Here is a 27027-nt window from a genome sequence, read left to right as displayed (position 1 = left end):
AGGGCAGCCCGGGCCCAGGAGGCAGTTTTTAGTGCCCAGGAGTTTAGAGGAGAGGCCTCCTGGTCCCACCAGAGTTGTGTAAACTGACTGACTTTCTCCCTCTGCTCCCATCTAGGTGTGGTACCCAGGATAGGTGAATCAGACGCCTGGCTTGGTGGAGGAACAGACTGCTTTGTGAGGTAGTGAGTTCATCGTCAGTGGAGGCATCCAGCAGAAGGCAGCATGGCCACCTGTCAGAGATGTGGAGGAGGCGCCCTGCCTCTGGTCTGAGGCTGTCTAGTGGCGATTTCGAGGCTCCTTCGGGCAGGAGGTAAAGCGGGAGAGTGCCCTGCGTAAAGCTCTTGGCTTCCCCACCTGCCGGTCCGGAGCGGGAGCGCCTTCCTTCCCACGCGACTCTTCGCCAAGCTGGAAACTTTTCTCTAAGTTTTTCTCCCGGGTCTCCGGGAGACGCCAGAGCGGCGGAGGCAGCACCCCGCGGCTGAGCGCCCGCGCCTGGCGCCCCGGCCCGACACCCCCCGCCGCCAGGTCCGGCCCGCGGGCGCGGCTGCCGGGGTTTCCGTGTGCCCCTGGGGGGCTCCGGCCTGCGAGCTGCCGCCAAAAGGCTTTTGACAAAAAAAACCTCTTGACCACCAAGGCCAGCCTCTTCCTGAAAGCCCCGCTCGCTCCGATACAGGAAGTAGAGGGAGCGAGCGCCCCAGAGCGTGGCGGCCGCGGCGGCTGTGGCTTCCCGACTCCGCGCGGGGCTGGCGGCGGTGCCCGCGCGGGCCCTTCCCCAGGGCAGCGCCAGGGGCATGCGGGCGCCCGGGGCCCCGCGGCCCGCGCCGCCCGGTGCCTGAGTCCCTGCGTTCACCGTCCCGGAGCTGCTGGCGGCATGATCCGACGGGCCGGGGCGCCCGAGTGCGCGGACCCCGCGGGGTGAGTCCGGGGTCGGCGCCCCCTCCTCCCTCGGTACCCCAGGGCTCCGCTCGGCCCGCGTCCCTCCCGCCCAACTGCCCCTCCCCGCCCCCGAGGGTGCTCGGAGCTCCGGAGTAGCCCCGGCTGCGGGACCTCGGGTGTCGGACTGAGACCGAACCCCTGGCCACGGCCAAGGCCGGTCTCCCGGTTCTTCGCGGAAGGGGGCGGCCCTGGTGCCTCTGCCGCACTCCGAGACTTGGCGAAACCTTTAAGCCCAGCTGTCGCTCGCCGGAAGAGCAGATGGCACGTTCGGCGGCTAGGCTGGTGGGTGCCAGAGGGGCGCCTCCACCAGTCAGAGTGGAAGCGGAGGGGCTGTGTGGACGCGGCCCCTCCCCGGGCTCTGGTCCCGCCTGAACTTCAGATGCAGTCACTCGCGGTCCGGGCCCCCACAATCTCCCGCACCCGCCGATCCGCCTGTGTCCCGTGCGCGTCCTCGGGGGCTGGAGCTCGGTAGGGCAAGGGGCGGCGGTCCCGGGTCCCCGTAAGTTTGGACGCCCGCGGCCTAACAGCTGACCGGCCCGCCTACACCGAGGACCCACCGGGAGCCCCTCCCCCACCCCTCTTGCAGGTCTAAGGACAGTGACCTTCGGACCGGCCTTTGCGAAACCCAGGGCTTGGGGAGGGTCCAGGGTGCACGAACTGCGTGTGGCCTCCGGGATTTCCCCCCTTCACACACACACCGGGAGAAGGCACAGCTTGGAATGCGTGAAGCCGAACCGGTTTGGGAACTAGCTTTCCAGAGGGGTCTGTGGCGTCTAGTTAGTTTCATGTCCCTCACCCCCCAGCTCACAACCTCGGACTTGTGGACATTGCTCAGGGCTGTGCTCCCGAAGTAGGTTCCCTCGTGCCACCCAGCCCAGCCAACGTCCCGGGAAGCTTCAGGGGGGTGAGGAGGCTCTGGTTCAAAGGCGGATTCCTGGGAAAGCCTCTTAGAACCTTTCTGGGGGCTAAGGTTGATGGGCGCCCCCGGGGAAGCCAGTCCTGGCTTTTTGGTTTAAAAGTCCCGGGCTACTGCTGTGATGGACAGCCAGCTGCTCGCTGGCCTAGCTCCTGACCTCGGCTCCCAGGGCCTCAGTTCTCTGCTGTGTGAAACGGAGGGGTGAGCTGTTCTTGTGCAGTCCCGAATTGGGGGGCAGCTGGAGGTGACTGGCCCCCACGCTAGTGGGGGGAGTGTCTCAGAGGGGCCTGTGATGCAACTAGATCTGAATGTCTCCCTCGTCCCCGCTCCCCCATTTCCGCCCCAGCTGGGAAGCCCTGCCTAGATGCTTTCCCCTGGAAGTGGAAAGACAAATGCCATCCGCTGGAGGAGCTGGAAATTCTGTTGCGGAGGGGGGCCTCCCCCAGGGGCAAGTATCTACCACACCCAGTACTGATGGGTGGAGCTAGCAGGAGTTTCCCAGGAAGGAAGGGGAGGTGAGGGGCCAGGGTCCTGATCTCTCTGACTTCCCATATTTCCCCCAGGATGACCTCTCCTTACCCACTTCCTTGCCTTTCTTTGTTCATTACTAGGCCAGTTACTTAACCCCTCCATGCCTCAATACTTATCTAGAAAACGAAGATAAGTAATAGTAACCAGCCTTTAGAGTTGTTTTGAGGATTAAATGAAATAATGCATAAGAAGTTTTGCCCATGGGCCCATGGGCAAACGTTTAATAATTATTATTACAACTATTATCGTTTGTTGAGTGTAACCCCTCTGTTTGCTGGCTGTTTAACTGTCCTCGGCCAGGTCTGTAAAATGGGGATAATAATAACACCTACTTCTTAAGATTGGTTATGAGGATTGGATGAGTTAATATTTAAGCAGCTGTCCACAGGCAGCTAAGTGTTAACACACCAACACAAGCCTGCTTAGAACAGCGTCTGGCATATCATAAATATTAGATGAATATTGGTTTGTTGCTAAAAACGTCGCTTTATTTAAGAGGACCTTTGGGGTTGGAAGAGTTAAATGAGATAGTATCTCATTTAACCTTGCACCCAGTACAGGAATCCCTTTGACAACATTCCTGAAAGGCACTTGCATACCTCCAGTGATGGAGAACTTGCCACCACTGTGGTAGCCTTTCTGACAGGCAGATATCAAAGAAAGTCTGCCTTCTAACTTCTACCATTAGAAACCCTGTTCAGAGGAGCCCAATCCTTCTTGGCTCTCAAATACTAGAAGGCAGTTCCCAGGCGCACCCCTGCATCCTCTGTTCCCTGGGCTGCACATCTACCTGTGTTGCAGTGCCCAAAGATGACGAGGACCAATAATCTATGACCCCTCACCCCCAGGCCACCCACAGAGCTTGCCGACCACTCAGGGCTGGGTCCTGAGTCCTTATCAGAGCTCATCTTTCCACCTGGCTCCCGAAGCCCCCACCTCCTTGCTGGCAGAATATGATGTCCAGACAGCTAGGGGAACGCCTTCCACCCCACACCCAGGGGCTAGGTGGGGGTCGCTTGAAAGTTAGACCCCTGGAATAGGCGTATGAGGATCTTGGCAAGCAAGCTCTCTGTCTACTTCTTGTTGAAAAGGCTGTCTGGGGAGAAAATGCCGACAGGCTGCCCAGTACTCTGGACGAAGACACTTTTCTCCCTCCATTCATTCAAGTTCGTTCAACGAATAGTATCTGCGTTAGGTGGATGCGGGGGCCCAGCATTAAACCAAGCCCCTGGCGGCTTGCAGGTGACTTTCCCAGAAGACAGAAAGTCAGGGTTGGGGGCTGTGCTGTAGCAGGTGGTCAGGGAAGGCCACTCCAAGAAGACGGTGTTTAGCCGAGGCCTGAAGGAAGTGGGGAGAGTGAGTCAAGCCCCTGGGGGGTGTGGGGTGTGGTCTGTGTGTCGGACACAGAGAGGCTGGAGTGGAGTGAGGGAGAAGAGGCCAGAAGAAGGCTAGTCTGTGGGTAGAGGCTCTGGAGGGTGCTCTGAGTGAGCAGGGGCCGCGGGGGGGGGCGTTGCACAGAGAGGTGACCTGGTTTGGATTTGGACTGTATTGAGGACAGGCTGTAGGGGGAAACAGGAACAGAAGAAGGCGGGGGGGGGCTGTGGTGGCCAGGAGAGAGGGCTGGGGCCCCGGGTGGAGCGGGCGGTGGCGATGTGAGAAGCTGGAGCTACAAGATGCGCGGGTTGATTGGAGGCGAGGTGGGAGACAGAGGCGTCGGGATGATGTGGGTGAAGCTGTGAGTGCCAGGCGGCCAGACGCCGAACTGGACGGCAGGGTCCTGCGGATGTGTGTGCTCAGAGCCCACGCGCTTTCATATGTTTGATCAGTTGAGGGTCTGTTTAAGATTTTATTTGAAAAAGGATTCCACTCTTGGAAAAAATGTGGCCATTACAGACCCCATCCAATCCCCTGATATGATGACAAGGAAACGGAGACCCAGAAAGAGGAAGTGCCTGGCCCAAGGTCAGGGGAGCTGGGCCTAGGACTCGGGTGTCCTGAGCCTTGGGCCTGCAAGGGGCTGCCTGCACAAGGCCTCAGGGCTTGCGAGAGCCCTGGCTTTCTGCCTCATGCCTGACATAATGCAGGGGGCCTGCAGGTCCCCTTGAGGAGCCCCTCAGCCACTCCCAGCTCTAAAATGGGGACTCTTCCTGGGCAAGGCCCACCCAGAACAGGATCCAGTGATGAATTCAGGGTCCCAGCTACCGCTCTGCTCACTGCCCCGGGTTTCTTTGCCGTCAGGGGCTAATGCTCCCAGGTGGTTCTGGCTGGTACTCAGCTGGGATACCGACCCCCTTCCAGACCCTAAAAGAGACTCTGGCCCACAGGAAGCAAAAGGTACCTCACCAGCTTAAGCCTTCAATTCAGGCCCTGAGAAGCCCCAGTGCACCCCTGGGAAGCAAGTAGGAGTGCAGGGGATGGGGGCACAGGGGCTGCTTGGGATAGGGGAGTCTCAGCACATTTGCCCGTGGCCCCCTTCCCATCTCCCCTACCACCTGACAGGCCTTATCCTGGGCCTTGGTCCCTATACTGTGGTCTTTTTTTTTTAAAAATAAATTTATTTATTTTTATTTTTGGCTGCGTTGGGTCTTTGTTGCTGCACGCAGGCTTTCTCTAGTTGCTCTGAGTGGGGGCTACTCTTTGTTGTGGTGCGCGGGCTTCTCATAGCAGTGGCTTCTCTTGTTGCAGAGCACGGGCTCTAGGCGCGCGGGCTTCAGTAGTTGTGGCTCGCGGCCTCTAGAGCGCAGGCTTGGTAGTTGTGGCGCACCAGCTTAGTTGCTCCGCGGCATGTGGGATCCTCCCAGACCAGGGCTCGAACCCGTGTCTCCTGCGTTAGCAGGCAGATTCTTAACCACTGCACCACCAGGGAAGCCCATCCTCTTGTCTTTTTTATTTTAACTAGTAGCCTCGTAGGTGCAAAGTGGTATCTCATGGTGGTTTTGTCATTTACTGCTTTAAAAAAAAAATTATACACGTAACAACACGTGTTCTTTGTAGAAAATTTGAGAATATAGCAAAATACTGTGATAGTCTTGTTTTATATGTCATTCTGAGACCGTGCACCTCAGACTGGGACTTGAACCCACGTGCCGGGACTAGAACCCCGCCAAAACCCCCAGTCTTCCAACTGAGATCACACACCTGGTTTCAGGACTTAATGAAGCTCAGGTTCTTGATGTCTCATCCCAGAAAGGATTCAGTGAGACAAAGTGATAGGTAAGAAGTGAGAAACACACTCCACAGACAGTGTGGGCCATCTCAGAAGGTGAGAAAGGCCTATACTGTGGTCTTCACTGAAACAGCAAGTGTTAAAATACAAGGACGCCTGCGTTTTAATCTAGGAGATCAGGAAACCAAATCGGAAACCAGCCGGGAATGGGTGTGATATTTGAAGAGGGGCACCCACCCTGGGCCCTGGCTGCCCTCTCAGGCCCCCCAGGAGCTCCCTTTAATAGACGGGAGTCTGAGCTGGCCTGCGGTGCCTCCCAGCCATGGGCCAGAGCAGAGGGAAGGGGAGAACGGGTGCAAGACAACCACAAATTCCGTCCTTCCGACCCCTCCCAGATTCCATCTGTCATGGCGAGATTCTCTCCTGAGTGAGAGTCGTCCCCTAGGTTGTGTCGTCCAGGCAGTGACAAATGAGCAGCGGTGAAGGGGGTGGGGCGGGCAGGTTCAGAGGAGGGAAGTGCCTGAGCAAAGGCTTGGAGGTGGGACAGTGTAGAGTGGGACTCAGGAGGGAGGGAGTCTACCCCCTGGTTATCAGATAGCGGGGATCCAGGGAACAAGAAAGGCAAGTTTTGGCCAGAGAGGGATTGATGGAAAGGGGCAAGGAGTATGAAGGGGACTGCCCATGGGGACCCATCCTCATCCCAGGTTACTCTAGGAGTTTGGGGCACCTATATGCCCAGAAAGAGCCCCAACACGGGAGAGGTGACCCAGAAAAGACCCAAACTTCCTGTTTGTCCCTTGCTCTCTACCTTCCACTAGAGAGTCCCCTTTATTTATTTATTTTTATAAAGGCAGCCCTCTTTTTTTCTTTTATTTATTTATTTTTGGCTGCATTGGGTCTTCATTGCTGTGTGCGGGCTTTCTCTAGTTGCGGCGAGCGGGGGCTACTCTTCGTTGCGGTGCACGGGCTTCTCATTGTGGTGGCTTCTCTTGTTGAGCACGGGCTCTAGGCTTGCGGGCTTCAGTAGTTGTGGTGCATGGGCTCAGTAGTTGTGGCTCGCGGGCTCTAGAGCGCAGGCTCAGTATTGTGGCGCACGGGCTTTGTTGCTCTGCGGCATGTGGGATCTTCTCGGACCAGGGATCGAACCCTCGTCCCCTGCATTGGCAGGCGGATACTTAATCCCTGCGCCACCAGGGAAGTCCCGGGAGTCCCCTATAGAAGTGAGCTAGGGGCCAGGAATCATCTTATCCTTGGGACGCCGCCACATCCTCCATGCAGCCTTCCATCCATGCCAGCTGGAGATTTTAGAGAAGCCAAAACCCCTTTAAAATATTATGTCTTCCTATTTAGATTATAAACCTCCAATTAAAAGGGATCAGAACTGTTCCGTATCTTTCTGTCCTGCCCACAGTTGTCACTCAGTAGATGCTTGAAAACGATGGTATACTGAACAGGATTCTAAACATCGCCTCGCAGCTTTCTCTTTTGTATCCTGAAGCACCTGAACTTCTGGAACTATTTGCAGGGTGGCCCAGACCTCAGGGGTAGGAGGGCCCAGATCAGGGAGGTGAGGAATCCAACTCCCCTTCTGCAGCAAGAGGTGAGGCCGAGGTCACCACACCCCTCTCCTAGTCTGGAACAAGGAGGGGGCTGGCCACCCAAGGAATTGAGTAGGGACCCCCCTCCCCTCATTTTATCCTCCCTGTCTGTGTCCCTCACTTCTGTGGAAGAGAGGCTGGGAGAAGGTGAAGCTCTGGGTCACGGATAGACATGCGTCCTCAACCAAAAGAATGCAGTCAGCTGGGTGTACAGGATCTGGGGGAACCCTGGCTGGTCAGTGGGTCCCAAATGAAGGTCTGTGGTCCACTGAGAAACTGGGAGAATAAGGTGTTGTTGTGTTTTGTGTGTGTGTGTGTGTGTGTGTGTGTGTGTGTATCAGCCAAGGTTGCCAAGCTATCTTTTCTTGGGCAGAACTGTTCCTTATTCTGAGGTTAGGTCTTTTTGCCGTATTGAGCTTCCTTTCTTTTATGAAATGATTGGGCACGTTGATGGTGGTAGTTAGGTTTTAATGTCCTTTGGGCAAAATAAAAAGTTGCTAGAGGAAAGTCAGAAACACTGCTCAAGCTGCTTCAGTGGAATTTATCCATTTTGTGTCCCCTTCGGCCCCTCTCCCGTCCCTGCCACACCTGGCAATCAGAGAGTTGACCTAGTTGTATCGTCCTTTGCTGATTTGGAAGATGCTTGGGGACTGCGTGCTGTGGAACATCCGTAGGGCTGGAGCTTACCCTAGGGTCCCGTGCCTTCTGCTGATCTGGGATTGTACTCTAGGGAGCAAGTCCCTTACTCTCCCTTGGCCTCAGTTTTCCCATCTGAGAAATAAACTCAGTGACCTCTAAGGACCCTGCTCCTCCTGACACTCAGTGATTCCCTGAATTACTGGCCAACAGGTGTCTTGGAGCGATATTGGAGTGCCAGTCGGAGATGAGACGGCTCTTCTTTCCTCTGATACAACAGTCTAGAATATACTTTCATAAGAAACAAAGACCCAGAATGGAGACTTCTGGGTCATCACCCTGATCAAGTGCCTGGAAGAAAATGTCTTCACTGCTGTGGGGTGATTTTTGAAAAACTGGTGTTGCAAAAAGCACGTGTCTTTTGGGAGCCCACTTTGGGGAAGGACCCCTGGCTTCCTGGTAGCGTGCGCGGCCGGGTCGGCAGATTGGGAAGTTTCCCTGGAGTGGCCTGTCTGAGTGTGACTTGGATCCGTGAGTGGCGCCTGCCCTGGTGCTGGCTGGCACGGGAGCCGTGGGGGGTGCAGAGCAGGTGGTGGAGGCCTGGTGTCGCCGGGTTCCTGGCTGGGAAGGCTGCTCCCGTAGGGGTTTGAGAGGGGCGAGGTCTGAAGGAAGGCCCAGCAAGGGAGGGGTCGGGCAGGCCCCCTGACTGAGGGAAGGGGCTCCCTGCCAGGCAGGCCGGGTCTCCCCACACGCACCCAGTGCTGTCCTGGCAGGGCCAGCCTGTCCCCGCGTGGCGGGGAGGTGGGCCGAGGACACGGTGTGCCTGCTCCCCTCCCCCCAAGCTGCTACACACGCACACACACGCACACGCACACACACACACACACGCACACACACACACGCACACGCACACACACACACGCGCGCGCGCGCACACACACACGCGCACACACACACACGCACACACACGCGCACACACGCACACACACACGCGCACACACACACGCACACACACGCACACGCACACACACACACGCGCGCACACACACACACACGCGCGCGCACACACGCACACGCACACACACGCGCACACACACACACACGCGCACACACACGCGCACACACGCACACACACACGCGCACACACACACGCACGCACACGCGCACACGCGCACACACGCACACACACGCACACGCACGCACACACACACACACACGCACGCACACACACACACACACACACACAGTGAAACCAGCCCTTTCCCTCCTGCCAGTGTGGCCTTGAAGGAGAAGAAAGGAAGTGGGCAGGTCCAGAGGAGCCCTTCACATGGCCGCCACCTCTGTCTCCCCCCACCTGCCAGCAAGGCCCCGAGCAGCCTCTCTAGGCCGGGGCTTGGAGGAGGCTGTCCCCCATGGCTGGAACAGCTCCGGTGGTCAGGGGCATCCAAAGTGTTGGCAGCGCCCCTTGCCCCATCTTGCCAGTAGCTCCTGGGGCTGCCCCTACCCCAATCTGTCCGTGTTTGAAAGACCCACCCAGCCTGCTATGAAATGTCAGTTCCCTTGTAGAAGAAACGGCCTACGGAGCGGTTGTGGTCAAGGCCTGTTGCTGCTATAGGTGCAGCGGCACCGGCGCATGCTCAGGCCACATCCTATGGGGCAACGGCGCCAGCCCGAGGACAGGGCCGCTTGTGTCCTCCATCCTGGGACCAGGCAGGGTGAGAGCTCCCCCAGAACCTGGCTCCACCCGCCAACCTGGAGCTGGGGGGTGGGGGCTGGGTGTAGAGCCCAGGATTCCAGGAGAGGGAGGCCAGGGTACTGAGGGGCTGGCCTTGAGGGGCTCTCTTAGGGGACACTTTGCCCCATGAACGTGGCCCCCATTTCATCACCGACTCTGACATCTCAACTTTGTATTCCGTAGTTAAGAGATGGGACTTCAAATGCTAGACACCACCTCAGCTCCTTGACTACCATTCAATGTGAGGTGTCAGGGCTGATGAAAGAGGCTGTTTTCCCAAGAAAGAAAGAAGAGAAAAGGGGATGCAGAGGGACAGCCCTCAGGGAGGAGAGGAGACCCCAGTGGGAGCAGAGATGCGTTCCCTCCTGCACAGGTTTTCCCAGGCCTGGGTTGTTCCCTGCACAGGTTTTCCCAGGGTTGGGTTGTTCCCTGCACAGGTTTTCCCAGGGCTGGGTTAGTAAATGTGCATCTTCACCCACCTCCAGGGACCAGAGCAATAAAGGCCTTTGCATCTGAAATTCACAATTTGACGATCTCTGGCTAAAGGGGCAAGTTCTCAAGAAGGAATGCACTGGGGATCTGTTTCCCCAACTACCAGGGCCCCAGGCTCCTTAATCTCAGTCAGCGTCAGAGATGGATACTGTAAATTTCTCTAGGGATGTTGCGGTTCCAAGCAAGGACTTAACTCTCTACCAGTGGCGCCCGAGGACAGCGTTCACTGTGCTTGCTCTTTCTGTTCTGGACATTTTGACAGAGCGTCCATCTACAATATATTCAGGGATTCTTTTCCCAATGAACGTCTTCCACATCCATCCTCACCTATCCATCCATCCATCCAGTTCTCCAGCTCTCCATCCATTTATCCATCCATCTGTTCCCCCATGCATACAGCCATCCATTCATCTACCCATCCATCTCTCAAACATTTGTTGTACATCTAGGAGTTTCCAGTTTATCTACTAGGAAAATAAGAGAAATATGCACAGAATAAAAGTACGGGGCACTGTATTAAAAATTGCCGGGGCTCTATCACACTGGGCTGGGGTGAGCAGGAAGGACTCCCTGGCAGAGGTGGCATCTGGATTGGGGCTTGAAGGATGAGTAGGATTTTAACTGAAATTGGGCTTATGCAGGGAAGGGTGTCTTAGACAGGAGAAAAGCATGAAGCAGGGAAAACGGGAAAGGACAAGTTGTATGCGGGAGCCCTAAAGAGCTTGGTCTGGGGACAGGGAAGAAGGATTCTCTGTGCAATGGGCCTAGAAAGGGAGTTGGGGCCCAGGTGGAAGAGGTGGATTTACCACAGTGATGAAGACCACAGTCTGCTCTCCCTCTTAGAGCGGGGCAACCTGGGCAAGTCACTGGCCTGTACCCGCCAGGACACCTCCCTCTTCCTCCTCTGCCGAGTAAAGCAGTGATCCCTACCTCACAGGCTTGTTACATGAGAGGCTGTTCTTACTTATTTGGGCTGTGAGACCAGGTGGGGGCTGCCACCTCTCTGTATATGGTGTGTGTGTGTGTGTGTGTGTGTGTGTGTGTGCTGTTGATTTTCAAAAAATATTTTATTTTATGCCTGAAAAAGTTCACACACAGACACACAAATAGTGAAATTTAAAGCATCAAACACTTCATCTTTTTGAGGCTGCACCAGTCCAAGTGCATGTTTAACTTCATTTCGATCTTTGGTGCACAGTTTTGAGTTGTGTGTATATGTTGACTTGTGTTCCTCTTTTTTCACTGAGTGTTATTTCCTGTACGTATTTCTACATGCTGTGCTGTGGACGTATGTTGCCTACCTATCATCTTTGATGGCCTTATCATATTATAATCATTTTAATGGTTGGAGTTGGCATAGACATATGTCAACGTTTTTCCAAGTCCCCTCTGTTTTAAATGAAGCCCCTGAGAACTTATGTGGGTCTAGGGTTCGGGGACCATTTCTTTGAGATCGATCACCATCTTGGGTATTTGAGTTCAGGGGTGAAGCAGAGCCTGTTGATTGGCCCCCTGAATTTCAGTTGGGCATAAATTTTAGCTAAACACTTCCCAGTTTCCTTGCAGTTAGGTGTGGCTATGTGATTAAGTTTGGACGGTAAAATATGTGGGGTGTAAAATTTGCTTGGTGATGTCCTTAAAGAGAAGGGTCATGCTTTCTGTTTTCTTTCCCCTTGGCTGGAATGTAATGGCTGGAGTTGAAGCAGCCATCTTGGACTCTGAGGTGAACTTGAGAATGGAAGCTATGCCGAGTAGAGCAACAACAATATAATATATAATATATAAGGGTGTCAGACATGTTGACACATCATCCCAGCTTTGTACTACTTACCCAGACTTGCATATGAGAGAGGAATACATATCTACCTTATTTAAATCACTGTTCTTTTAGATTTTCTATCACAAACTTAATCCTAACTGACACACACACACAGTTATCTTTTGTCACATAGCACCAGAGTATATGCCAGCAATACTAAAGCCGCTTTGCAGGGCTACCTGCAAATCTTTATTTCCTAGTGGAGGTGGGAAGGAGGAAAAGGAGGAGGGGGAGAGGCGTTTTGCATCAACTAAGCCTCTTATTTCAAGGACTACATTGCAAACTTTTTTTTTTTTCTCATATTGAGTGTTCGTGAGTTTTAGATTTCACCAGAAGCTTCAGACTAGTTATTCTGGTTTCAGTTCTGACTCCCAAACTCTGCTTTGACAGGGCTCAGTATTGCTGAGCGAGGCGGCCATGTCGCTTCCCTCAGCCTCAGTTTCTTCATCTGTGCTTTAGATGGAGAACTCTCCTAGGTTAGCCCTCCTTGTGCTGACGTTCTGATGTTGGTTCTCCCATTGCACCGGCATAAGAAAAGCCGGGGCACATCTGATACAGTGCCTGGCCGCTGCCATTCATTCTTTCTTTCTTTCTTTCTTTCACTGCTTCCTTATTGACCACTTGCTGGGTGCCAGGCTGGGTTTGTGCTGACCACTGGCCACCAGGGGTCTTGAGTGGTCACCTCACCTCTCTGCCCAGCCTTGAGAAAGGTTTGTCCTGAGACGGCTAGGACTGGCCTTCCCTTTTCCAGGGACAGCACAGGCTCATTTGGAGCCTGTAACACCCTGCTCCGAGCTGCCATCCCACAGCCCAGAACCACCCCTCCCTGCCCCGGGGCATGAGGAGGGCCTCAGGGCTTTGCCTGAGAGGCCACGTGTGAGACCTGGGATTGAGCTGGGTGGGCTGTCTTGAAAGGCTGGGCGAGTGCCTTTGAAGTGGTTTGAAAGGCAGGCAGGGGGCTTCTTTCCACGTGCCAAAGCAGACCCCCATCCCTGGCTCTAGCCTCGTCAGGCATCAGAGCTCAGTGTTGCTCTGGTGACCCCCTAATCCAGCCCCCGCTTACAAATAAGGCTGAGAGAGGGGAAGTGGTCACCCCAAATTCTCTCAGCTGCACCCAGCCTTTTTCCCAAGGCTCTGTGCAGGTGCCTAGGCCGCTCTTTTGCACGAGGCCCTAGAGATGGGTGACGGGGTGGGCACAGACACATCAGCCATCACTGGTTGCCTCTCCCTCCAGCCTCTGGGAAGTGCTGAGCTCTTTCCTGCCTCGGGGACTAAGCATACACTCCCCACCTCCAACCTCCTGCAAAAGCCTTCCAGGCTGTCGAGCCTCTAGGGCTGTTGCATGCAGTCATGCAGGTTGTTCACTGCCCACAGGCACCTGCTGAGAGAGAAACAAGGGGGCACTGAAATTTCCTCTTGCCAAGCCCTGTGTGAGTCAGGTGTGTGTGCGGGAGTGGAGGTGGGGTTGCCTGTATCCGTGGGGAGCAAGGATCATCTTTTCCTAATTTGCACAGAGGTGACGCATAGGCTACTGGGGACACCAGTGTGGCTTAAACAACAACTGGGCCAGCAGAAGACCCATCGGCACCGTCAGAGCCACGTTCCTCATGCCTGTCGCGGCGTATTCTCTGTCTGTGGCCCCGCTAGCCTGTAAGCTCTCAAGGGCAGAGACAGTGACTCCTCCGGGCAGGTGTCACTGTCAGATCAGCACTGTGCTGGGCACAGAGCATGCGGCTCAGAGAACGCCGTGCTGAGCAAGAGTTGTAAGGGCTGGAGAGGCGTGTCCCGCACAGGCTTGGAAAATGTTCGTCGAGTGCATATATGGCAGGTTACTGCCCAGGAGACAGGTGAGGAGGGATCGACCAGGATAGAGGGCCTCTGAGAGACGGGAAGGGGCCAGCCAGGAGCTTGCAGAGGGGGCGTGGGCTGTGCAAGCCTGAGTAGCAGAGTGAAGGGGGGTGACTGGGCAGAACGTCGTGCTCAACTCTGGGCGGGAGGCCCTGAGAGCAGAAGCTGTGGCCGGAGAAACCAGAGCCACACCTGGCCTCGCCCAGGCTCCACTCTGCAGGGCCAGGGCCGAGCAGGGCACAGTGTGGGTAGTTGCCAAAGCCTCCCAGCTCCTCCCCCGCCCTTAGACTCCCACCCAGCCAAGTCCTGGAGCCCCTCTCCGGCCTGTACAGTGCTGGTCCAGCAGGTAGCCGACAACTCAGCCTTGTCCCAGGATCCCCCATCCTGTGGGCCACAGGAGTGACAGGCAGTGCTGCGCCTGCAGGGTGCAGGATGGCCCCTGGAGTGCTGGGACCCCAGCTGGCTCGGGGTGTCCTGCTCAGACCAGGGTGCATCTGGGGGAGCTTTCCCAGGGAGGTGAGAGCCGAGCTGAGTGGCGTCTAGGAGTTTCCCAGGTAAACCTGGGGGGGGGTGGGAGCAGGCACCCAGCGTGGCCCTCTTGCGGGTGCCGCGGGCTCAGTGTGCCTGGCGTTTGCTCTCCGCGTGGCCTGCGCAGGAGAGGGGACCAGGCACCAGAGGCTCTTAGGCTGGATCCTGAAGGCCACGGAGATTGAGACAGGCTTGTCCCCCCCATTTTTAAAGTTGGGCTGTGTATTGGCTTCCTAGGGCTGCTCTGACAAAGTAGCAGAAACTGGGTGGCTTAAAACCACGGAAATTTGTTTTCGCAGTTCTGGAGCATTCTGAGATCAAGGTGACAGCAGGGCTGTGCTCCCTCTGAGACTCTGGGTAGCATCTTCCTGCCTCCTCTCAGCTTCTGGTGGCCCTGGCAGTCCTTGGGGTCCCTTGGCCTGCTGCTGCATCCCTCCAGTCTCTGCCTGGTCACAGGGCCATCTCCCTTCTGTGTGTCCATGTCCTTGTGTCTCCCCTTCTTATAAGGATGTCAGTCGTATCGGATTAGGGCCCTCACCCCTGCTTCAGTGTGACCTCATCTTAACTAATTACATCTGCAACGACCCTATTTCCGCATAAGGTCACATTCTGAGGTCCTGGGGATTAGGACTTCAACATATCTTTTGGGGGGACACACTTCAATGCCATAACAAGGTAAAATTTATATAGAGTAAAATTCACCCTTTTCTGTGTACTTTTCTATACATTTTGGCAAACGTAGAGAGTCAGGTAACCTCCATCACAGTCAAGATATAGAACAGTTCTGTCACCCTCCAAAATTCCCCTCTGCCCTTTTGTAGTCAGCCCCTCCTCCGCCCCAACTCTGGCATCACTCGTCTCTTCTCCACCCTTGAGTTCTGCTGTTTCGAGAACGTCATGTGAATGCTGCCTTCCGTGCGAGTCTGGCTTCTTTCACTTGGCGGAAGGCATTGGAGCCCCATCCGTGTTGTGTATCTCAGTACTGAGCTCCTTTTTATTGTTGATAGTATTCCATTGCATGGGTGTATCACAGTTTGGTTATTCATTCACCCCCTGTGGCACACTGGAGTTGTTTCCGATTTGGGGCAATTGCAGATAAAGCTGCTGCCAACGTTGGCGTATGAGGTATAGGTTTTTGCATAGGAATCACATGGCCGCTTGCATCGGCTGCTGTGTGAAGAAGGGCATGGGGTTTGGGGGAGGAGCCCATGGGGAGACCGGAAGGATACTACTGTAGGGGTCGGGGCGAGCAGTGATGGAGGCCTGGACCAGGCTCTCGGCAGTGGGGACGGGGGGATAGGAGCCTACTGGTGTGTATCTAGGATGGAACCTGGTGCTGGACTGCGTTTGCACCCCTGAGGTCAGGAGGCCACCTTTATTATCTCCCACCAGCCCGCCCTTCACCTCTGCAGGAGACAGTGGCATTCGTGGCCCAGCATGGCTGTCCGGACATGAGGACGTGGAGAGGGGAAGAGTGCAGCCAGGGGCGCCAGAGGCTCCCCTGCAACCGCCACTAATACCGTCCTCCCCTTTTTCTCCCAGATCTGTCCTCTACCTCGGACGGGAACTGACCACGGTGGCAGGCCAGCAGGCTCAGCAGTTACAGGCTGGGTGTTGAGCTGGGGCCTGGCCTGCGCTCCAGGGCGAGAGGTGTGCTGGGTCCTAGTTCAGACGCCACGGCAGCTCCCAGGGTCTGCTGGGCCCTACACTGTGACCAGGGTGCGTGTCCAGGTCGGCCACGGTTGGTGCCAGCCTGGCGAAGGGACGTTTATGGTCAATCCTCGTTATTCACAGATTCTGTATTTGCAAATTGGCCTACTGGCTGAGATTTATTCGTAACCCCCAAATCATAGTGCTTTGGAAGTCATTTGCAGCCGTGCACAGAGTGATGAAAGATCTTCTGACACTCATGTTCCCACCTGAGGGGCCCAGCAAGGCGAATCTGCCTTCTAGTTTCCGTTCTCATACTTCAAACAAGTGTCCTCATCGTGGTCTGTTATGTTTTTTGAATTTTCATGCTTTTGGCGGATGCTTTCGCTGTTAAAAATGTCCCCTGGGCGTAGTGCTGCAGTGCTGTTTAGGGTTCCCAAGGGCGAGAAGGCTGTGACGGGCCCCGTGGAGAAAATACGGGTCTTGGAAAAGCTTTGCTCAGGCATGAATTGTAGCGCTGTTGGCCGGAAGTTCAAGGTTAATGAATCAGTGATATGTAGTAAATAAGGTGTCTTTAAACAGAAACACACATAAAATAAGATAGGTCTTGATCAGTTGATGAAAATGTTGTGACCAGCAGCTTGCAGGAGCCTACCCGTGTGTTTCCCCCAGAAGCAATGGTTCTGTTTCCGTTAACTCAGAGTCCGTGGCGACTTCGTAAAACATACCAACTACAAATGCTGAGAATGGACTGTATGTACGTCGTATAGATAAGTCAGCCCCGAAGCTCTCGGCTAAACTGTCTGCACGTCAGTATCAGCAGTTCATTCCTCTGGATTACGAAGTGCCTGACTTGTGCGTGGTCTGTTTTTAAGATGCACGCGTCCTTGAGATAGGCACCATCCCTTCTGTCCCTGGACTTTGGTCCTCTCTCCCTCCAGTGAAATTCAAGGCTTGGAAAGGACAGTTTCCAAGGAGGGGAGCGGTCAGTGCCAGTATGTCACATTCTGTGATTCTCACAGATGCGTCTTTGTAGGGAGCAGCGTATCCATCAAGGCATAAAAATCGGGGATCGTTGGCATTCACAGATTTGACACTAATATTACAGCGATTATGTCAGACCCCTTTGCTAAAAGCTGTTTCTCAGTTAATTGTCACAGCCCTGTGAGGCTGGGGTTGCAGTGCCCAGTTTACAGGCGAGGAAACTGAGGCACAGCAAGTGACTCAGTGGAAGCCCTCGGCAATCCACGGCAGAGCCAGGACCCGAATCCAGGTTTGTCCGAGTCCAGAGCCTCTGGCCTTCCCCCCGAGCTCCCTGCATCCCTGTGCTGCATCCCAAGATTCCAAGACCCTGCTGCCTCCCCTAGATCCAGGTGTGCCTGGATCCTGGGAGGGATGCTGCCCCCAGCCTTCTGAGCCCCACGGAGGGGGTGACCTCGTAGCCCCCTCCCCGAGTTGGCTGTATATGATGGGCCAGGTGGAGAGCCTTGGAGGTGCAGAAAGGGGCACCGACCCCACCCGCCAGCCTCTCCCTTGTCATCCACTGACCAAATCACACCCTATAACCCCTGTCCTTGGAGTCGCTGGGAAACACTTTAACCCGGAGGGATGGCGTGTTCCTCTTCAGTGCACCGTCCTCTCTCCCCGCCCCAGTGCCTCTCGATGGTCCCCAAGGTAATGAGCCAGTGGCCTCAGCTTCCTCCACCTCCCACACTTGAAAACTCACCACCAGTAACTTCCCTTATGCTAAGGCATGAGGGACCATGCACACTGTAAAGTCTGCCAGGGGGAGGCGGGCGGGAGCCGGGTACCAAAACCCTAGAAAGGATGCAGCCCTGAGGGTGGAATTTCAGGCGGGAGGTGGGGCATCCTTTTAGTTTTGTGAGGTGGCCCCGGGCCCAGGAGGCACACTGCCAAGAAGCATCAGGACCAGTGAGCCTGGGACGTGCTCGTGACCAAGCCGAGGAAGTGTGGTCACGACAAGTGTAAGGTGGGCTGCCGGGTAACTCAGTGTTGCCAGCGGGTGGAGGAATGGGGTGCTGTAGCAGTTCCTGCAAGGTGCAGGTGGGGGCCTGGCGTCCCCAGCCTGTGTCCTCGGAGTGCGGGCAGTGCCCGCAGGAGGGCAGCTGTCGGGCGTCAGCGTTGCATTCGGCCCCAAGCCCTGGGCCGGCCCTGGACCTGACCCCACTTCCAGTTTAGAAATGGGGGTTCACTTTGTCAAAGCACATCCTTCTCGCTCTGTGGCCATGTTTCACCCTTCTGGCAACCTCTGAAAGAGCGGAGGGATGGGTATCCTTTCACTTGTTTCACTACTGAGAGAACTGAGGCCCGGGGTGGGTGGGGCGCTTGCCCAAGGACACACAGCAAGTCTGTAGCAGAGGCTAGAATAGAGCCCGGCTCCCTTTCCAGGGCAAAGCATTTTCTGCACCACTCAGAGCTGTCCAGCATGAGTAGCGTCCACAGCAACCATCGACGGAGCCATTGTGAAGCTCCAGATGCAGTCGGCTGTTTTGTCCTCACAGCAGCCTTATGGGGTCTGTACAGTTGTCAGTCTCGTTCACAGACCTTGAAAGGCTGGTGTCAGAGCGGAATTCAGTCAAGCCCTGGACGCTAAGGGTGAGGGACAGAGAAGCGCCCGCAGAGGTCCAGCAGGGCTGGGGGTGGGGGCCTGGGTGAGGGCGTGGAGGGCCCTCGGCTCCCCTTCTGGGCTGAGTCCTGTCCGCCGTGGGGCTGCTGCTCCCTCCTCAGCCCCACTGTCAAGCCCGAGAGGAGATCTCCTTCCCGTTTCCCCCAGATGATGGGGAGCCGCTGAGTAAGCAGCAGGCCAGGCCAGAGACCAAGGTCACGGTGTGACTTGTGGGCTGCCACGTGGTGTGGGCGCTCCTGGAGGGAGGCTGGCAGGCGCAGAGGGAGGGCCTCCCCAGAGCTATCAAGGCCTCCTGTTTCCCAAGCCTGGCTCATCTGGGGAGGAGACGGCAGCGGAAGGAGGGTGGGCAAGGACTCTGGCAGCTCTGTAGGGACAGGCCTGGGGAGGCCTGGGCTGGGATCCATGTGCAAAAGGGGCCTTGTCTGCAACCAGCCGCGGGGGGCAGCTCCTGAGAGAAGGGGGCCTTAAACGCTGGAACAAATGACCGAGGGCACAGTCTCCTTTCCCGAAGACTTTCCAAGTAAGGTAATGGCTAATGGTAATAACATTGACATGTATATCGTTGTCTTTTTTATCGTCTTTCTTTTTTATTTCTTTCTAATTAAAAACAAATCCCACACACAGTACACGAATTCACACACGCTGAAAAGATTTAAACAATAGAAAAGTCTAGACCTACACTGTCCAATACAATAGCCACTAGCCACATGTAGCTATTTTACAAATTAAATTAATTAAAATGAGGTAACAGCCGCACTGGCCGTATTGCAAATGCCCCGTAGCCACAGGCAGCTGATGGTGGCCATACTGGACGGTGCAGACATGGGACATTTCTATCACTGCACGAAGTTCTTTGGGGCAGCTCTGGCTAGGTCACGAACGGGGAAAACCCTACCAACTGAAAAATAATTTCTGGAATCAGTTTGGTTCCTTTGGACCTGTTTTATGTATTTACTTACGTCTGGGTGTCCACCCTTCCCATACGCAATTCTGTCTGATCTGCCCAGCTACTTGGCCCTATGAGTATGACATTTCTCTCTCTCTCTTTTTTTTTTTTTTTTTTTTTTTGCAGAAGAGGAACTGAGGCTCAGAGAAGGTAAATGGGCCACAGGTAAGGGGAGGGTCAGCATGGGTTTGTTCCCTAGGGTCAGAGGCCCTTCCCTTGGTGTGTCCAGGTGACCGAGGTACAGCCAGCCAGGGCCTACGGCAATCTTTTCACATCCCTGCACATTTCACTCAGTGGTATGTGAAGGAGAGGCCAGACAAGCACATTGATCTTCCAGGAAGACTCTCTGCAGGGCGTCTATTCTTCCATTTTAATTGTGTCCCCTGCCATGTTCGCCTGTTATTTTCTGATTTTCGTAGTAATACACACTCAGTGTAAAAGTTGGGAATGTGCAAAAAAAAAGTGTCAAGAAGGAGACAGAAATCACTTAATCCCAGGATTAACAGCCGCTCGCTCGTGGACGAGCTTATACTCCTGCCGGTGGAGCAGGAGTGTCGGCTTCCTCCACAGCCCTGTCATGTAGGTCTGCCTCATGATAACCGTTCTCATGGGCTCTTGTAGTTTAAACTCCAGATTCCCTGATTCCTCAGGCTGTTGAGAAGCTTTTCAGACCTTTGTTGGCCATTTGGATAGCCTTTGTGTGAAGGGCCGGCTCAAGCCTCTTGCCCATTTTTCTGTTATATTCATTTTTGTTTGTCTTGTCTTTTCATTATTGATGAGTCAAAGTTCTGTGTATAATCTGGTTCTGAGCCCTTTGTGTTACAAATGTCTTCTCCCATGCAGGGCTTAAATTTCACTCTCTTGATGGTGTCCTGATGAACAGAAAGTCTTCATTTTAATGCAGTCAATTTTTTAAATCATTAATTTATTTGGCTGTGCTGGGTCTTAGTTGCGGCACGAGGGATCTTCGTTGCTGCGCGCGGGATCTTTTAGTTGCGGCATGTGGGATCTAGTTCCCTGACCGGGGATCGAACCTGGGCCCCCTGCATTGAGACCGCGGAGTCGTGGCCGCTGGACCACCAGAGAAGTCCTTTAATGCAGTCAAATTTAACAGTTTATTTAAGGTTGGGGTGTGTGTGTGTATACTGTTTAAGAAGTCTCTCTCTTCCATCAGATTATGAAGGTATTCTTTATTTCCTTCTAGAAACTTTTTTGTTTTGCTTTTTACATTTAAGTCAGAAGAGTCTTTGTGGAACTGATTGTTGTATGAGCTGTGAATAAGGGGTCACATTTCTGTCTTTTTCCCATGTGGATACCCAGTTGTCTCAGCACAGTTTGTTGCAAAGACTGTCCTTTCCTCAGCATTCTACTGTGACCATATGTACATCAAGTGACTGTGTGGGTGGGGTCTATTTCTGGACTCCTCTAGTCCACTGACCTACGTGTCTGTCTCTGCACCAGTACCACACCTTCTTAATCACTGTAGCTCCATCATAAGTCTTGATATCCAGCAGACCAATCCTACCCTTTTCTTCAGGTGTGTCTTGGATGTTCTTGGCCCTTTGCATCACGTGTGCCTTTTCACAGAACGCCTTTGGGGTTCTCTTTGGGAGTGCACCAATTCTTTCAGTCAGTTTGTGTAGAATCCATACCGTGAGAGTATTAAGTCTTCCACTCTGTGGACAAGATCTACCCTCCATCTCTTTCTTTTTTTTTTTTTAATATCTTTATTGGGGTATAATTGCTTTACAATGGTGTGTTAGTTTCTGCTTTATAACAAAGTGAATCAGTTATACATATACATATGTTCCCATATCTCTTCCCTCTTGCGTCTCCCTCCCTCCCACCCTCCCTATCCCACCCCTCCAGGCTGTCACAAAGCACCGAGCCAATATCCCTGTGCCATGCGGCTGCTTCCCACTAGCTATCTACCTTACTACGTTTGTTAGTGTGTATATGTCCATGACTCTCTCTCGCCCCGTCACAGCTCACCCCTCCCCCTCCCCATAACCTCAAGTCCGTTCTCTAGGAGGTCTGCATCTTTATTCCTGCCTTACCCCTAGGTTCTTCATGACATTTTTTTTCCTTAAAGTCCATATATATGTGTTAGCATACGGTATTTGTCTTTTTCTTTCTGACTTACTTCACTGTGTATGACAGACTCTAGGTCTATCCACCTCATTACAAATAGCTCAATTTCGTTTCTTTTTATGGCTGAGTAATATTCCATTGTATATATGTGCCACATCTTCTTTATCCATTCATCCGATGATGGGCACTTCCATCTCTTTCTTGTATTGTATTATAATGATTAATATTTAACCTTACATTGTGAGTAGGAGTCTGGAGGGATTTGGCAGAGTGGTTAAGTACATGGACTATAGACTTAGAGAAGGCCAGGGTTCAGATCCCAGCCCTGCCACATTCCACAGCCTCAGTGAGTTGCTTAACTTCTCTGTGTCTCAGTGTCCCCCTCTGTAAAATGGGAACGATAACCAGAGTTACCTTGTAGGGTTGTTTGTTTTGGTTTGGTTTGGTTTTGGCCACTCTGTGTGGCATGCAGGATTTAGTTCCCCGACTAGGGATTGAACCCGTGCCCGCTGCATTGGGAGTACAGAGTCTTAACCAATGGACCGCCAAGGAAGTCCCTGTTAGGGTTGTTTGAAAAGGTTAACTTAGTTAATATATGTGAGGCAGTTAGAGCAATGCCTGGCACACAGAAGTCTCTGGAAACATTACTAATTTATTTTTGAGTAGGTAATACATTCGCAGGATTCAAAATAAAAATGTATTTAAAAAAAAAAGACATACAGTGAAATAGTCTTCCCACCAACCTTATCCCCTATGTGGCCGTTCACATAGCTGCCCCACTAATTATTAGTTTCTTCTGTTTTCCTTCAGAGCGACTTTATGCAAATACAGGAAGTTCTTCTTTTTTTTTTTTTCCAACAAGGGAGCACAGTCTACATACTGTTCTGTACTTTGCTTTTGTCACTTAACCACATACACTGGAAACCTTTCCATGTCAGTACACAGAGAGCTTCCTTGTTTTTTTTGGTTTTTTCTTTTTTTACAGTTGCGTAGTATTTACAGAGGCATTGTATTCATTGATTTACCTGTCCCTTTATGATGGACATTAGATCCTTCCCAGTCTTTTCTCCATTACAGACAATACTCCAATGAATCCAATGAGTATCTCTGTCCAAGCATCATTTTGCACATGTGCAACTCTGTCTTTACAGATGTATTATTCCAGTGTTTGTATTAGGTTGAATATCTAAAATCACTTTCTCTGTAGGTCAAAAACGGTGGAATGTTGCCAATTTCATATAGTACTAATATTTCCTTAACCACTCAGTCATTTAAAAATTTTTATTGAGCACCTATTCCATGCTGAGCCTGGACACACAGCGGTAGATGTGACCGACACCAGAACACAGAGTTTGGGGAGGGGAAGAGACGGGCATGTAGCAAGCAGTATTGTTTACCTTTTGATTGTTTCCAGTTTTTGACGACTCACACTGTGAGTCACGTTCCAGTGAACATCTTTGTCCATTAAGCTTTATCTGCATTTTAAAAATATCTCTTTGAGACAGATTCTAGAAGGGGCATGACCTACACTGTGCAGTTTTCACCAAAACAAGAAAGCAGAGTTCTCTGGTGCTCCTTGTACAGAACGCAGCTCAGTTCCTCATCTGAAACCCCCTTGACGAGAACTTTTCTTTTTCAAAGTTACGAACTCTTTTACTTCTTTTTCCAATAGGTGATATAATCACATGGTTCAAATCCAAAAGGCACAAAAGGATGTATGGGGAAGTGCCTCCCCTCCCATCCCTGTCTGCTCATCTCCCAGTCCCCCCCCCCCCCCCGCCCCTGGGGGCGTCACCTGATTACCCTCCCCTGTCTCCTTGGAGATGCCTCAGCGCATCTTAAGTGCACGCGTCACAAAGATGCACGGGGCCTGCCCATTGGCCTTGGTGACCAGGGTTCTTGTGTCCCCACTGCCTCCAGCTTCAGTCTAAGCCAGGAAATTGGTCCCCCAAATTCTGTCTTCTCCAGTAACCATCTCCATGTTCAGTGAAATTTCCAAGAATTTTCAGGGTGGAGGGGGCGGGGGAGGGAACGTCAGTGCTCTTTCACTGTGTGTGACTATTATTGTAAGTATTATTATGATAAGTCTCGAATGGTGTTGGTCCATAGTAGATGCTCAGTAAGTACTTACTGGATGAATGAATGTATGATAACATCATTGAATGTTTGCTATATGCCGGGCAGTATCTTGAACTCTTACAACAATTCCATAATGTAGTGATGCTTATATTTCCTATTTTAAATATGAGGAAATTGAGGCGAGAGAGGTTTAGTTACTTGCCGAGGCCACTAAACTGGGATTCTAACCCAGGCTGTCTGGTTCCCGAGCCCATACTTAAACTGCTAGTCGACATACCACTCAAGGCCTAATTGCACACAGCACTGGGGACAGAATTGGTACCATCACCTATGAACCGGGTCCTGATGGGAGTGGCCAGTCCTAACCTAGGCCTGGCATTGGGGGAGGGGAGGTCAGCAGGACAAGCAGGCTGGGTCACGTCAGGCTGGATTCAAGGGCCTGGCTGGGATCGGGAAAGGGACTGGCACCTGTGAGCCAAAGAAGCTTACAGAGGGAGGGTGGAGGAACTCAGCCCCAGTTCCGGGAAGGCCACGGGCATCCAGGGCTAGAGGCCAGGCGGAGGGAAGCTGTGAGCCAGCAGTCAGAGCATCTGAGAAACGGGGTGTGGGAACAGCCACCAGAAGGGCCTCAGCACTGAAGCCAGGTGCCTCCCGTGGGCTCCACCCAGGCCCCAGTGGACAGGTGGACAGCAGAGCACCCAGCAGGCTGCCTGGGGGCAGGGCTGCGAGCCGGGCACTGCCTGACACACGCTGGGTGGCAGAGTCCTGCAGCACACAGGTGTGGAAAGTTTGAAGGCCTTTGACCCGCTCGACCCCTTGATGTGGGCTATGACGTGCGAACTGAGACAGCCAGACCCGTTCTCAGCACTTCCGGGGCCCGGAAGACCTGCTTGAGCTGACTTCCCCTTGTGAGGCTCTGGGCAGCGGCCTGCCGAGCCCAGTCCCGGCTTCCCTGGGGTGACCCACCGAGGGGTCGGGGGTCAAGCTGCACCCGTGCTCCACCTCGCCTTGGAAGGCCTTTTGGTCTCGGGGTGAGGAGACACGTAGGGAGCTTTCTCACAGCAGGATTCCAAGCACAGTCCGTGGAGCCTCAGGCGTCTGTGGGAACCCGCTAGGGCCTCTTGCAGTTATTTGGCCTGTGGAACTGGGCTGGAAGCATTGGCCGAGCGTTTGCACATTATACATGTGAGAGATGCTGATTCTGAAACCGGCTGCCTCTCTTCCATCTCCACGTGACCTCTCTGGTCATCCTGGAGCTGCGTTGTCGGTTCTGTGTCCTCCAAAGGCTGGGCCGGAGGTGCACCCAGGCGGCAGCTGTAGCTCAGCTTCCACATGTCCAGGAAAAAGCACTTGGTGGAGCGGAAGCCACAGAGAAGCTGGCCTGGCTGCCTGCCTTCTCTCAGGCTGTCTGCTGGGCCAGAGCCAGCCTGGCTCGGCAGAATGCCTTCCGGTGGCACCGGGCCAGGGGTCAGTTGAGTCACAGAATCATGGAATGCATAGTGCTGGGAGGAGCCCCAGTCCTGGGTCTCGTCCGTGCTAGACGACGCATAGCCCAGGACAGAGCCCGTGGCAGACATCACTAGGCGATCCTAGCAGTCTTTCTCGGTTAGCATAACAGTCCAGGCAGCTGCTGCCTATCAACTGGGGTTCACAGGGAAATCCAACCTACTTACCATTCCAGATCGAGTCTAGTCTTCTCATTCTACTGAAGAGGCCACTGAGCCTAGAGAGGGGAAGTGAGTTACCCAAGGTCACAGAGTGAACAACACAACCAGACCGTGGCCTCTTGAGTCTGAGCTCAGTGCCGTTTCCTTCATATCATACCCATTCTCCTGACGAATACAGGATGTGCACGTAACTACTCATCTCCTAAACTCTTGTTATCTCCCTTCCTTTCCACCGTGTGAACGCAACCTCAGAATCCAAAAAACTTTCCTATAGTTCCCCAAGAATGTTATATATGCAGCTGCAGAAAAGCTGATGCTGTCTTAGGTCATGTTAATAGGAGTAAACTATCTAGATTGAGGGAGGTGATGGTCATGCTCCTTTCTGAGCTGCTCAAGGCACACCTGGGGAATCCTTTCCCTGCTCGAGACTCGACATTTCAGATGGAGAAAGACAGGATGATAAAACAGTGGATACTCAGAAGGATAAAAACGGTGCAGATGAGGGGGCTCAAAACCACTCCATAATTTATGATCAACTGATTCTCAACAAGGGTGTGAAGAAAATTCAATGGGGAAAAAAATAGTCTTTTCAACAGGTGGCTCTGGGACAACAGGATATCCAAATGCAAAAGAAGGAGGTTGGACCCTACCTCACACCATGCACAAAAGTTAATTCAAAATGGAACAAAGACCTAAGTGTCAAAGGTCTCAGACGAAAACAGGGGTGAATCTCCATGATCTTGAATTAGGTGTTGATTTCTTAGGTATGACACCCAAAGTACAAGCAACAAAAGAGAAAATAGATACATTGGACTTCACCAAAATTAAAAACTTGTGTTTCAAACGACACCTTCACCTTTTCATCAAGAAAATTAAAAGACAATACACAGAATGGGAGAAAATATTTGCAAACCAAACACCTTATAAGGCACTTGAATCTACATATAAAGAACTTAACAACTTAATAATAAAAAGATAAATAATCTAATTCTAAAACAGGCAAAGAATCTGAATAAACATTTTTCTAGAGAATGTATACAAATGGCCAATAACTAAAAGATTCTCAATGTACTTATACATCAGAGAAATGCAAATCAAAATCACAATGAGATATTCACTAAACTTATTGTGGTGATCTTCTCATGATGTATGTAAGCCAAATCATTATGCTGTACACCTTAAACTTATACAGTGTTGTATGTCAATTATATCTCAGTAAAATTGGAAGAAAAAAAGCACAATGAGATACAACTTTATACCTGCTAGGATGGCTATAATTATAAAGATAGATAATAACAGGTGTTGATGAGAATGTGGAGAAATTGGGACCATCCTGAACGGCCAGTGGAGTTGTAAGTTATTTAGCCATTTTGGAAAACAGCCTGGCAGTTCCTTACATGCTAAATATAGAGTTACCGTACGACCCAGCAATTCTAATCTTAGGTATGTACCCACAAGAATTGAAAACAATATCTGTACAAAAACTCATACTTGAATATCAGCAGCATTATTCATAATGGCCAAAAAGTGGAAATAACCCAAATGTCCATCAACTGATGGATACGTACAATGTGGCATGTCCGTACAATGGAATATTATTTGGGAATAAAAAGAAATAAAGCACTGATGCATTCAGTGAGCTGTGACCACAGGGGTGAACCTTAAAAACATTATGCCAAGTGAAAGAAACCAAATATAGATCACGTATTGTATGATTCCATATATGAAGTATCAGAAGACAA

General features: G+C 52.6%; 1 protein-coding gene across 2 annotated transcripts in view; it reads left to right on the top strand.

Moving 5' to 3' along the window:
• Positions 1-218: 218 nt before the first annotated feature.
• The window catches only part of RIN3 (Ras and Rab interactor 3), a 118979-nt gene continuing 92170 nt past the window's right edge, over positions 219-27027 (top strand). The window contains exon 1 of one of the 2 annotated variants that reach the window (XM_060167695.1): positions 219-310. In XM_060167695.1, coding sequence (XP_060023678.1) covers positions 240-310 — 71 coding nt within the window. In that variant the 5' untranslated portion in view covers positions 219-239. Of the gene's footprint in view, positions 311-537; positions 916-27027 lie in introns of those variants that run through there. The other variant, XM_060167770.1, reaches the window with a different exon arrangement.

This window comes from Lagenorhynchus albirostris, chromosome 1, assembly GCF_949774975.1.
Source record: "Lagenorhynchus albirostris chromosome 1, mLagAlb1.1, whole genome shotgun sequence".
Lineage (NCBI taxonomy): Eukaryota > Metazoa > Chordata > Mammalia > Artiodactyla > Delphinidae > Lagenorhynchus > Lagenorhynchus albirostris.
The sequence above is the reverse complement of the archived record's forward strand: the minus strand, read 5'-3'. Positions and strand labels throughout refer to the sequence as shown.